The 14,059-nt window shown below is 35.4% G+C and overlaps 1 protein-coding gene across 1 annotated transcript; it reads left to right on the plus strand.

Moving 5' to 3' along the window:
* The first annotated feature begins 439 nt into the window (after positions 1-439).
* On the plus strand, positions 440-10,670 carry LOC128227367 (gamma-aminobutyric acid type B receptor subunit 2-like). Its single transcript, XM_052937829.1, has 9 exons — positions 440-536; positions 1,188-1,274; positions 2,466-2,616; positions 3,262-3,376; positions 4,440-4,547; positions 4,854-4,976; positions 5,209-5,355; positions 9,231-9,419; positions 10,545-10,670. The coding sequence occupies exons 1-9, from the start codon at positions 440-442 to the stop codon at positions 10,668-10,670; spliced, it is 1,143 nt and encodes a 380-aa protein (XP_052793789.1).
* Positions 10,671-14,059: the final 3,389 nt, after the last annotated feature.

The following is a 14,059-nucleotide window of genomic DNA, read 5'->3' on the forward strand; positions in this document are numbered from 1 at the left end:
CACGCTCTGCGTCAGATGTTGCGTTCACGATGCGTCAGTCAATAAGGATGTGTTCTAAGTCTGTTAGATGACTTGAAGTTAAAATCTAAATAATAAGGAAGGGCTACGATCACTCCGCCCATTCTTAATCATTTAGAGTTTACTTCATGTCTTACCATTACAAAGAACTGTTTCACAATTTATAAACTTTTTGTTTGGCTAATGTTTTAGTTAAAGGTTTCTGTTTGCAATAAATTCGCAGAGTGTGCTTGTACTTGGCTAATCCATGCATTTGACTGTAATTACATTGCACAATTGAAACAAAACATTGTGCTCAAATAAGTCTCTGTGAATAATCATTGTCATGGTGTATCATTCATATTTTTCAACAGGTTACGAGAAAACGCTCGGCGAGTTTGCATACGCCGACGGCGACATTAACGAAATCATATTCAACTGTATGGCCGACTCGTCACTCGTCGGAATATCTGGCCGCCTCTCATTCGCAGACGGAGGCGCTGATCCTGACAAGAGTATGGTGGTACAACGCATACAAGGTACTCAGTAATTATGTTGATTTTCGCTTCAACGTGTACCGTATTAAATATAAGTATTATCCTTGTCCTAAGACATGCCTCAGTGATTCCATTAAATCAAATGACCAACTTATTTTACAGTTCATTCAAAACACTCGTATACTCATCACAAGTTTTTAGCTAAAATTACCAAAGACCTTTCCAAAGGAGTTTGTATCACGCCTCGGGGAAAACATTTCACATTTTGGCCGATAGACCAGTGAAAGCATCTTTATAACCCATAATGAAAGGGCCCAAACGACAATGAACTAGGGACACAAAACATATAAACACCACATACACAAATACAAACACCACATACACAAATACAAAAACCATAAACAGACCAGACATTCATGAAAATAACTTCTTCTTTGTATATCTTGCTGTTTGAGTTTTAGGTCATCCGATTCAATTTAAAAAAACAACGTCTGGATTCAAAATAAAAACAAATGTTTGCAGTATGCTTAATTTACGAAAATTTAATATTTTGAATAGTCACTGCAAAGAGCAAAACGCTTTATATTTACAATTATACTTGAATAACTGTTCCTACTTATAATACAATTCATCGTCGTTTGATCAATTACCTTTGTCTTAATGAAAAAAATATCCTTCGACCATCTATTTCAGGAGGCCAAAGAGTGACAGTCGGCTATGTGACACGGAATACCAACACCAAGCGAAGTAACTGGTTTGACGGAGTGCTGAAATGGAAAGGCATGTCATTGTTGAACCTATCCACCACATTATTACCAGTACAATAGTCAACAAATACTAACATTTCTTTCACCAGTACAAGCAGTTTGAACTACTGACAGAACATAACATAAGCTTCAAAGATTCTTTTTCAAGTCTGTTTTGATTGTTATGCTTTGAACATACATCAATTGACTCTCTACGTTTCACGTATTATTGCCAGAGGCATCCTTCTGTTATGCGCTCAGTCTTTGCATATCTGGAAAGTGAAAATGTTTTTATTTTAAATAATTATTGTTAAACCTAGGTATGAAAATATAATTAATGTGAAATAAAAAGATTTGTTGAAAAAGTGCGTGTCCTACTAACACTTTTAAAACTTAGTTATAGCATTTCTACTCACCGTATAACATTTCTGTTGGGATAATGAGCATAAAATGGATGTAGTTCATTCATTAAACAATAAACGAATTCATTCCAAGGGAATGATAGCGACCGCGGTAATAAATTCATTTAACTTCTTATAGTTACATGAGCTATAACCGACCCATATATTATCGTTGAAATTAACGTAAGGTTTTCTATTTACAAGTATGTTGATTTTGGATGCCTATTAATCCCAGATTATTTTGTGTCATTTTAAATTGTTAATGCTTTGAAAAGTTTATGTAAATGTCATACTAAAATGTTACAAATAATTGTTATTATTAGAACGGTCAATTTACATAGAAGTACTAAGCGAGAAATTCCTGTTAAAATAATTTCAATTGACTAAGGGGCATCCAAATGTAACATTATTGCTAATCGCTTGATGAGATGGCAAGTTGATTTGTACACCGAATATCTTAAAGAGAGCATTAGGTTTGACGTCATTACCAAATTACATTTTAAATATATTTGGCCACGTAGGCCAAAAATACTTCGTTTTGATTGGCTTGTTTGATGTCATTTACTACATGTTAAACAATTATATCGCCCACATGCGGATGCGTGTAACTATTTCAGTTTAAAATCATTCTTACGTCATGGCTGTAGATAACTGTCCTTGTAATTACTCATTTGGTTTAAACAGCGCAATATGTATTTTGTAATATATATGTAACAGTACATATAAAAGTATAGGAATGAGGAGAAAAGCTTATAACGAACCCCTTTACTCATTTGTATTAACAAGACGGCCCTTTAAAAAGAGTGTACACTTGTTCCTTTCAGACAACAAAATACCACGTGACTCGACATATGTGACCTACCGAGAGATCACCATCCCTCCAGTAATGTACATAACCTTGTGCACCTTGGCAGCCTGTGGGATCATCCTGGCTCTCTCCTTGTTTGGGTTCAACATTGTGTTCAGGAACAACAAGTATTTTAAAACAATACACTATGTCTTGAAAATACGCAAGGATACAAATGTGTGCATTGAAACCTCAGGGGTAGGCACAATAGTCCAAAATTAAACAAAGATCCTGTTTAGATAAACACCGATAAATGCCAAACAGTCACTTCACGAGAGACCCACAGTGTAAAACACGTATTCATAAAAAACAGGTGTAACACTATTTCCTTTGCTCTAGAATGGACAATGAACAAGAGTTTAAGTCATAGAATTCCATGATGTCTAGTGTCAAGTACATACACACGCCAGCTAGTTTATTTCTTTACATTATGATCAACGTCAGTATGTAATTTTATAAACATATGTGGGCATTTTGGGTGTATTTAAAAATATGTATTTTTATGTATGGGAAAAAATCATGATATCGTTCTTTGAGATGTGTAAGTTTATAAGTACATAACCATTTTAAAGAGCAATTCCAAAAAGTTTTGTAGTATGTGAATTGTACATTGAAAAAGTGTAATATTTATTTGTATCTTCTGACGATCATGTGTGTTAAAACATTAAAAGACCGTATATTCATAATTGTTTTAGTATCATTTTATATGATTAATTTAAGTAAATCTTACCTGTCAACCAGTAGTCGATATTTTGTTCACTCTTTTTTTCTAGATCAGTGAAGATGTCCTCCCCGAACATTAACAACGTGTTACTATTGGGATGTATGATGTGCTACTCAACTGTGTTTCTGAAACCGACAGAAACGACGCATGGATCTGTTTGCAAGGTGATGTTGTGGTCCGTTTTAGTTTGTCTGTGTGGCGGAGAAAAACAATGCAAACACATTATTCTTGCACATTACTTAAAACCAATTCAATATTTTCATTTAAACCTTGGTACATGCGATGCATGTGACCATTTTATATTTCTAGGGAGGACCATATTTCTGGAGATAATAATTTAAGCATTCGGCTTTGCCTCACGTTCAACTAAGAAACACAACGTACAAGTATTTGCGCTCTCTATGCGGCGCACTTGTATTACTTTTTAAAAATTCTGCTGGTTCTTATGATTATTGTAAATGTAAAATACGAATAAATCGTTTACATCGTTACACATATTATTTAATAATGAACAGTCCCAATCAAACCGATACCGTTCACATCGAATCTACAGAAAATACGGTTTAGCTATGTGTAGGCAATGTGGCTTTATGCAGAGTTACGGTACTTTTATGTTTATTTTTTAATGTACTTCTTGTCCAGAATACCATTTAGGGTAGTGTAAAGGGTGATTGATTCTGTTCCACTTAAAGCATTGTCAATGAAATGTCACATACCGCCTCTGAAAATATGTGGTTCCAAAATGTCATTCGTATGGAATTGTTGCAATTTCTATTTAAGCTTTGTTTGCCATTTTATTTATAAACTCGCATTGCTCCGTGGGTATTTAATTCTTGTCTAAAGCAGCACTGTAGTTTTTAAAGCATCCATGGATAAGTGTTATTTTAATTTTCAAATATCATTTTGATTTAACCACATGTAAAATGAAATTTTAATATATACTATTGAAATTTACTGTGTATATTTGTAAAACAATTCAAACAACTAAGTCACAATTATGCACTAATAACTATAGGGATAAACCAATTAGTAAAACAAAAAAGTAAATGCAGTTAAAATGTACAAGGTAAAGTCAAAACGACTCTTAATGAGAGACACAAACGTACAAACTACTACACATCCACGGACAAGTTGATGTTGGAATTGACGGGACTTTATTATAGTGTTTAATTTCTTTAACTTTGTCAATGTTTGGTACTGTAAGTTTATCCTTTTCTACTTGTTTAGGCTCGCGTCTGCCTCTTCTGTATCGGGTTTACAGTGACATTTGGTGCGTTATTCTCTAAAACATGGCGAGTCTACAGAATCTTCACCAACAAGAAACTTCTTAGAATGGTAAGAGTTTTAATCATCATCTAAATGGTATTGTATTGCAACTACTCAAAAAGCATGGACAGCTTCTTATTTTTAAAGACTCGTTATACCTTCCTTTCAATTGTTAAGAATTGACAAAATCTACTTTTAACAAGAAACACTCTGACCACTTTCGTTTCCATCTGACTCAGGTGTCAACATTATCAAACCACATTTTTACCGCATCTATTATTCAATTTCGACTTAGTTCACTCTTACTTGCTAAATTACCCCTAAACCATGCTTATAAAAACACATTTACTCAACACTTGTTCAAAACATTTCCAGACAATTAAAGACTACCAACTTCTTGCAATAATCGGTGTCCTAGTTGCTGTGATGACCGGCGTCCTTATTGCATGGGAGGCAGTTGGGCCTCATTCAGTAGTTGTGCAGTACCTGGAAAAAGAGGTGACCATCGTGTAATACTTTGCAATCTCTAATATTGTAATTATTATGACAAAGCGCAATTGAAACAACAGGGACATGCTCATTGTAAGATTTAGTTAGCACAACATATAAAAAACTAACAAACAACATAAACAGCAAAGACATCTTCAGCATAAGCGAAGTACTGATTAATTAGCTTCATATACCCAGCGTCAAGATACAGACATGAAAACTGATTTTATTTTTGTTTCAGGTACATATGGATGAAAACGACGCCGAAATTCGACCGTTTGTGCGCATGTGCAGGTCTGATTATTCGGCGTACTTCGGCTGGTCCGTCTACATTATAGAGGGCGCACTTCTGTCGTTTGGAGCATTCCTTGCCTGGGAAACACGACACGTAATGTCTTCTTTTACAATGCCTTCTCATGTTTAAAGCATGACCCAAACACTTTCTGAGAGTTGATAGGTAGGGCCGATTCTTAAAACAAAGAAAAAATCATGTGAGGTGGGCGCTAAACCATAAATGTGCATTTCATAATTTCTGACCCATTTCTGACCCCATTTGTAATGTAACACTAGTACCTTTAATACAGCCAAACACTGTACAAATCAGTTTTCTTACCATTATATCAGAAATAAACCAGTTTTGTGTTATGCATAATACATCTAATTTACCATCCGTTACATTATTATTTGTTAATAAGTCAGTTTACTAGATATGCTATACATGACGTCCATATTCTGCAATTACGATGGCAAGTATTCATTGCAACTTGCTTATGTCACCAGTGCTACAAATTTAATTGCTTTTAGTTTATATTTGGAGATAGTTTCTGGTATGTATATCTTGTTTCTAATATATCAGCAAAGTAAACACTCTCATGTTAGATCATATCGGGAAAGTGGGATCGCCATTCACAATATGTCTGCATTTAAATGATGTCAGTAAATTAGTTTAGATTGCCTTCGCAATGTTCCTTTGCAATATTGGCAAATAATATCCTTCAAATCACTCATGTAACGACATTTGTAAATGGTGTCTGCATTGTCATCATCATTCTCAAATAGAAAGACCCTATTATTCCCGGCTACCCCGACTGCAACTATTTCAGCGTGCAAGGATTTCTCAGTGTAATAGTTTTGGTTTTTAGTTTTACAATATCATCTTGTTTTCCTGGACAATAAAATGGGCTTCGTCTAAAAGCCATACATTTTCAACAATGTGGCTTTTTTGCAATCATCCATTTTGCAAATGACTTTCTGCTTGTTTCAAATGATGAATGTCATGGAAACAGTGTATGGTGTGTGCTTTAAAGCATTCTTACAATTTATAAACATTATAAAACACTGCTAGAAATTGTAGAGATGCTTATGTCAATTAACACCCTAATAACCGACCTTTCAGGTTTAACATATCATAGTCTTCATCTGTTCCACGCACTCCTTATTTTAACACGGGTCGTAGACGTCAACGGTTGTTAGGCAACCGGTCTGTCGTCTTCCGACCCTGTATCTTCAAACCTTTCAATATTTTGGACTATCTGTTTCTTGTTCAATTTCACTAAATCTGAACACTTATTTTCGAGGTTCTGACTGATAACTGTTATTGGTGATTTCCTTTTATTAAATAATTTTACAATTTTTTAGACTGTTCTCTGGATGATGCCATCTTGAAACCATACGTCATAAACGTAGGTTCTAAAGGGGACAGCTATAAATGAAACACCCTGTTTATATGAGTCGGGTATCATTAAGGCGCATTTTCCGACCATAAAATTATTTACTTATGAGTCGAGGTTAAATCAGGCGCCATTTAAGACCATACGCATGTGTCCGGTGTCAAGGAGACGCCATTTAAGACCATACGTATGTGCCCGGTGTAAAGGAGACGCCAATTAGGACCATACGTATGTGCCCGGTGTAAAGGAGACGCCAATTAGGACCATACGTATGTGCCCGGTGTAAAGGAGACGCCAATTAGGACCATACGTATGTGGCCGGTGTAAAGGAGACGCCAATTAGGACCATACGTATGTGCCCAGTGTAAAGGAGACTGAGTTATATCAATTACTTTAAAAAAAGGTATTAGAAAAAGGAATGTAGGCTTTGCCAGTATGGGGCATTAATTGATTTATTAATATTTGTGTTCAATGGGAGAAATTATTTTATCTTTAAAGCTTTGCACGAGTTGTACGTTAAAGGGATTAGCTTTTTGAAAAGAAAAGCTATTAGGATAATTAAAAGTGATTTAAAATTGGTTCGTATAGGTCACACAGTTTGTAGCTACATAGAAAGTTTCCCGGTTCCTCAGCTGGTACAAGACAGTTTAAAGACGGAGTATAATTACTCGGGGTTGACAGCGGTATTTACTTAAAGAAGCCCGGCCGGCCGGAACTTAGACCACGTTCCGAGGCCGGGCTCCCCGGGTTGGACACGCAAACGTGACGGCTATTTCAAACGGTACCTCGTTTGGCCCGATCGGACTGCCGTCGGCGGAGATATGAGCAGGCAAAGTTTCGACCGGGCTAGCATATCAGCTTTGTATTGCAGAGATGGTTTGGGACGCAAACAATTTCTTATGACAGTCATTTTTTATAAACCAGCTCGGTGTATGTTAATGGAAAGGTTATAATTGTTGAAATTAATTGTTAAACTAATATTTTACATATAACTGACATCGAATAGAAATACTTTTAAAAACAAACTACAAATGATGGTGTTTTTAATTGAAATACTTTCAATAACAAACCCACCTCTTGCAAGTTAACCGGATCTTGGTAATACATATATATTTGTTTCAGGTGTATACCGCAGCGAGAGTTCTTTTTTACACCTAATGCCCCCCCCCAACCCCCCCAACCCCAAAAAAGAAGAAAAAAAAAGCGGGGAGACATATTGTTTTTGTTCTAATTATCTTTGGCGTCTGTCCTTCCGTCTTTCCACCACCAATTGTGTCCGCTCTAGATCTCTTGAACCGCTTGAAATTTTTCCCCATATTTCGACTACGTGAAGAGCGCATGTTACAACCAGCATATGACTACATTGTGCGTTCGCTCTGTATCTCTTGAACCGCTTTAAGGATTTTACAACTTGCAACAAATAATCACCATATTGAAATGATGTGCCGAGGGCACATTATTACACGACATTATTTCTTTGGTCTAGTCCAGTTCAGTATATGTTTTATTTCGAAATGTGTCTTCTCTCTGGTGTATAACATATTTTACGTATTTTTGAAAATGACGTGATTTTGCCCTAACAATTTAGCGTCATATATATATCAAACATTTATTTTAAAAATAAGTAAAAACTTCTTTTTTTGGCAAAAAAGTGTCATGAGATATAAATTTCATAATTAGAAAATATAACATGAGTCGTCATTCAAGGTGATATTTATTAATTAAACGAGTCATTAAGGGTCGGCCACAATGCAAACGTCGATCGAAGGACCAAAATTTAAAATGTTTAAAAACATCCACTATTTTCCATTATGTTTTTGAATAACTTTTTTATTTGAAACGATATCATCAAGAACTCTCAAGACCGTTTTGATTAGGTAGTCTGGGGCATTTTGACACAAAAACAAAGTAATAATGTCGACAGACTTTTCCGAAAGAATGTGAATGCTTTTTTATCCCAAATCTGTTAAAATCTTCTTATGTAAATTTGTTCAACTCCTTGCTACCCAAAAACAGGTCACCAAGAATGTATGTTTTACTCCTTAAAATGATCGTTCCTCAAAACTAAATAAAACATGAACATTTAAAACGTTTTATTTTTTTACCTTCCCTACCCACATTTGCACTGTGGAAGGCCCTTAAATAATGGAAACGACCCATGTCTTATTTATACCAATTGCAGTATACAAGATAAATAAATTTCGTATTAAACAACAATGGATGTGAGAAACTATAGCTATTATACGCTCTCAGATGGTAAAAGGGGTAAACAAAGACACAAAATTGATATTAATTAAACAGTTTTCACGTCTAAATCAAACGTCAGCACGCACAGGGCTGGGATAAAATTTCAACGACGTCATTTCTTAAATGATGTTACTATCGCATACAATTTGGCGCGATTTCTTTTACAACCTGCAATTAAATGCTTAATTAAAGTGGCTCCACCACTTGTGAAATATGGCGTTGGTGCTCACGCAGTGAAAAACATAAGCTCAGCAATTTGTGGTGTGTATATATTAATTCGTTAGCAGTTTGGCATTCCAAACATGGGACCTTTGTTATTCGGGTCTAACATTTTGTAAAATTTCAGGTAAAGATCGAGGCCCTGAACGACTCTCACCAGATTGGCCTCTGTCTGTACAACGTGGTCGTCCTGAGCGCGGTTGGCCTCACCTTGTCTCTTCTCCTGGAGAATGAGGTTGTCATGCTTTATGGGATCACGTCCGGATGTCTCATCATTGGAACTACAGTCACACAGCTCGTGGTGTTTCTACCAAAGGTGAGCGATATCATTGGAACTACAGTCACACAGCTTGTGGTATTTCTACCAAAGGTGAGCGATATCATTGGAGCTACAGTCACACAGCTCGTGGTGTTTCTACCAAAGGTAAGCGATATCATTGGAACTACAGTCACACAGCTCGTGGTGTTTTTACCAAAGGTGAGCGATATCATTGGAACTACAGTCACACAGCTCGTGGTGTTTCTACCAAAGGTAAGCGATTTCATTGGAACTACAGGACTACAGTCACACAGCTCGTGGTGTTTCTACCAAAGGTGAGCGATATCATTGGAACTACAGTCACACAGCTCGTGGTGTTTCTACCAAAGGTGAGCGATATCATTGGAACTACAGTCACACAGCTCGTGGTGTTTCTACCAAAGGTGAGCGATATCATTGGAACTACAGTCACTCAGCCCGTGGTGTTTCTACCAAAGGTGAGCGATATCATTGGAACTACAGTAACACAGCTCGTGGTGTTTCTACCAAAGTTGAGCGATATCATTGGAACTACAGTCACACAGCTCGTGGTGTTTCTACCAAAGGTAAGCGATATCATTGGAACTACAGTCACACAGCTCGTGGTGTTTCTACCAAAGGTAAGCGATATCATTGGATAACGGCTGACATTAGCATAGCCATTGAATTATATTTTTTCAGAATTCGATCATTCTTTGTTTTCTTGTTAGGAAGATTACTGAATATTCATTCAATTATTAATTCGTTAAAATTGGTATCTGATGTTCCACGTTGTATTCTTAATGGAAAGAATTTTGTGAAGTTGTATTATTGTCTGTAAATAAGCGAAAGCTATTTGTCAGGCACTTAAGATGACCATAAATATCCCATTCCATTCACTTCACAAACGTTTGACAAGTGGAGTTGAATTTGTATAGAGTTAACTTTTATAATCGAATGTCAGTACCTTATTAAGATGAGCATAAGAATAATAAAGTGTTTAGTAAATTATTCCCCGTAATTGTATAACCAATTCCATAAATTTGTGAAGTATAGCAATAACACCTGGCTGTCGACTATGTCACATGTTTCGTTTAAGCATGTTGATTGTTTCAAAATAGCCTGCTATCAAACTGAAAATTAAAACATTTATAATTGTTTCAGATACATGCCGTTCACTCAAAGGTGGAAATCGAAGTACAAAATACCGGCATGTCCGCATCGAATACCAGATCGAGGTCGGCAACTAACACTAAGAGTGGGGATGACCATGCCTCGGATAACAAGTAGAAGTAACACACAATGACTAGTTTAGAAACAAAAGTTGGACGGGCATTTCAATTAATCATTAAGGAACAGGATACCAGGACTAGCCGGGCGGTTAATGACCATAACGAATAAAAGAAACACACATGGACTATTTTAGAAACGAATGTTCGTCGAGCATTTTACTTAATAATTTTGGGAGAGGATAACACGATTAGCATGTCGGATAATGGCCTTACCTCGGATAGCGAGTAGAAGAAAAAGCATGGACAACTTTAAAAACAAACATTTAAGGCATTTCATTTTAACATGAAGGCAACGAATTTCACGACTAGCAGGGCGGATAATGGCCTGACGTCGGATAATCTGTAGAAGATACAAACATTAACTTCGTTTAATACTTATGTGAAAAACTACAGAAACAAGCTCGGTAGTAAAATGTTTAAACATAAACCCGGTTTAATGGCACTGGGTCAACGTCAAAGACATAGAACACAAAAACAAAAAAATCACAAACAAGATACATGAAAGAACAGCACAAAACTCTACAAACAGCACAGTGCATACATACTATATATAAAAAACTAAGTCTGTTTATCAAGGATTGTTAGGTAAAACAAACGTTGGTCGGGCATTTCATTTAATTATTCTGGAATCGAATAACACATATAGTATAGCGGTGAATAACCATACCACAAACAAAACTAGTAAAAGGAACAAAACTGGACCACTTTAAAAATCAAAAGTTTGTCTGGCATTTCATTTAATTATTATTTAATTGGGATATCAAAACTAGTATAATTGTTGAATATTACCAAACCTTGGATAATCAGGAAAACAAACAAACACCGTTCTAAAACTGATAGTACGACTAGCATGGCGGACAATGGCCATACTTCGGATTATCAGTAGAAGGAATAAATATGGACTACTTTAAAAAAGTTCTACTCGGATATTTGATTCAATCATTCTGTAACCGAGTTACACGACTAGTATGGCAAATAATGATCGTACCTCGGATTATAACGAAAACAGACACACATTAGTATAGATCCGATAGTACGACTAGCGAAACGGATAATGACCATACCTCCAAAAACCAAGAAAACAAACGCACATCATCTAAGATCAGAATGTACGACTAGCAAAGAGAATACATAATAGTTACTTCGGCTAACCAGGAAAACAAGAATATTATTTTAGATTCGATAGTACAACTAGTTGAGCGGATAATGACCATACCTCGGATAACCAGGCGTATAACAAACATAGACTGCTTTAAAACTCAGACTGTATGTAGTATGTCTTTAGTATAACCTGTTACCCATGCAGACCTTTGCAATATGCCTGATTCGTAATGCGAGTATGTACAATAGCCAAAACAATGTCGACAACACTATATATCACAAGCTCTGAGATATTCAGATCAAGCGGAAAGAAACTTGTATTTTTCAAGAATCAAAACATATCTTGATAGCTGAAAACGAGTTAAACATGGAACACAACATGCTTTAAGTACAACGTTAATGAATTTGTTTGTGCTATATCTCTAAAGTGAGTTAAGTGTCAACGACATTCAACTATTTCACACATTTCCATATCACTCGCGTGCTTGCATATCGTGATAGGGACTTTCTTTGTACGAGTATTGTATTTAGAATTGCTGTGAGTGTGTCTTTCTGTGGTGACAGTAAGTGTTGTCTGTTGGTTAAGTCTGTACCTTTGATTATATGTGACAAAAACTCCAAAAAATCTAGCATCAAGAATGTTGCTTCAAAGCACTTCCTATGTATTCAAAAAAAAATAATACAAAACTCACAAAACTATGTCCACGTAGCATACGTTAACCGACAAAGGACTCAACCATTAACACTCAGCGCCTGCATTCTCAAAGCATCATGATATTGATTTTGATTTTTTGAAAAAAGTGAAGATTTAGTTAGACAAATCTGATATAACTATTATAATGTAAACTACAGGGAAAATCTCAGTAGTCAAGTATTATTGAATATCCTTAAAACAAATCATATCTCCTTCTAAATTATCAGCTATTGATTTCTATCACTATGAGTTCTTACCAGTTGATGTTTTCATGATGCAAACCCTTGCTCAATGTATTTTAAGCAAAAAGAGATCAGCATCGAAACAATTCGTCAAAATTCACACAGAAACTTGTGTCTTGTAGTTGTTGAACTGCATGCCCTAAATACACGGTGCCGGTTATTTGATTTTCTAATAGTGTGTATTTGTTGTATTGAAACTATTACGACACTCATTGCATAAAAGAAATAGTTTTACTTTGACAACATATGTAAATTAACTTGTTTTGTAAAAGTTACGTTATAATCTAGGATGTAAATTACGCTTACCTTATTCTGCGATTATCCATTATCAACATCCACTGAAAGAACCTAAATTCTCCAGCAAATTATTTGGTGATAACCTTAGTTTGCAAAACAAATGCATTCGTTACAATAGTATCCCTTCAGATTGAATTGATCAAAAAGGCAAATTAACAAACGGTTAAAATATACTAAAGATAAAATAAATTAAGCGAAATATTAAGGAGCCCATATTGCTTCCTGAACTCTTTCAATATTTTTTTCCTCTAGTGATCTGATCTTGATCAACACATTTATTCTCCTAAAACGTGTTCGAAAAAAAATGTCAGACGGTGCTTGGGTTGTGCGCCAAGTGTTGGATGCGTCACCTCATAACCTATTGTGGCTAATGGTTGTCCATCCCTGCCCTTGTTGTTATTTGTGTACTGTATTCATATTAGATATATTGCTGCATTGTTTAATTGACTAGTGGTATTGTTAGTTGACCTAGATTCATATAAATAGACTGTTGTTCCCTTTTTGGTGATTTTAATGCATAAATCAGGATTTACTTAGAGTGTTATAGAATTTTCTCTTCATTCAATGCATAGAAGTTTTAGAATCAACAAGATTCGAGAAGATTTGAGAGAACTTTCTTAAGGATGTTTTGTGCTTGGGTAAACTTAAAGTTTCTAAATATATCTGCAATATTGGATTTAGTTTAGTTATTCTATGAGCATAACGTTTCAACCTTTTGAGGGAATTATTTTGAAAATACTGTTGGATTTAAAATGTGAGCATGTAGTGTGTTCAATATTCAATGTGGATTTCATCATGGGGACATTCAAAATACCAGGATCAATGAAGATGTTTTATGAATGTTTTGTAATTATTTATTCTAGGTATCTAAATTTTAGCATTACTTCTTTGAAATTTCTTTTGTAAAACTGTTCGTAAATAAATGCTGTTGTTATTTAAAGTTTGTTGCTGGTTTGTTTTAAAGTTCGTTACATGGTAAACATTGTATTATGATATCCTCTAGGCATATTTCTGTATCCAGAAGGCGTCTCTCTCTAAAAAACACACACTTTT

This window comes from Mya arenaria, chromosome 1 (genome assembly GCF_026914265.1).
Source record: "Mya arenaria isolate MELC-2E11 chromosome 1, ASM2691426v1".
In the NCBI taxonomy this organism is placed as follows: domain Eukaryota; kingdom Metazoa; phylum Mollusca; class Bivalvia; order Myida; family Myidae; genus Mya; species Mya arenaria.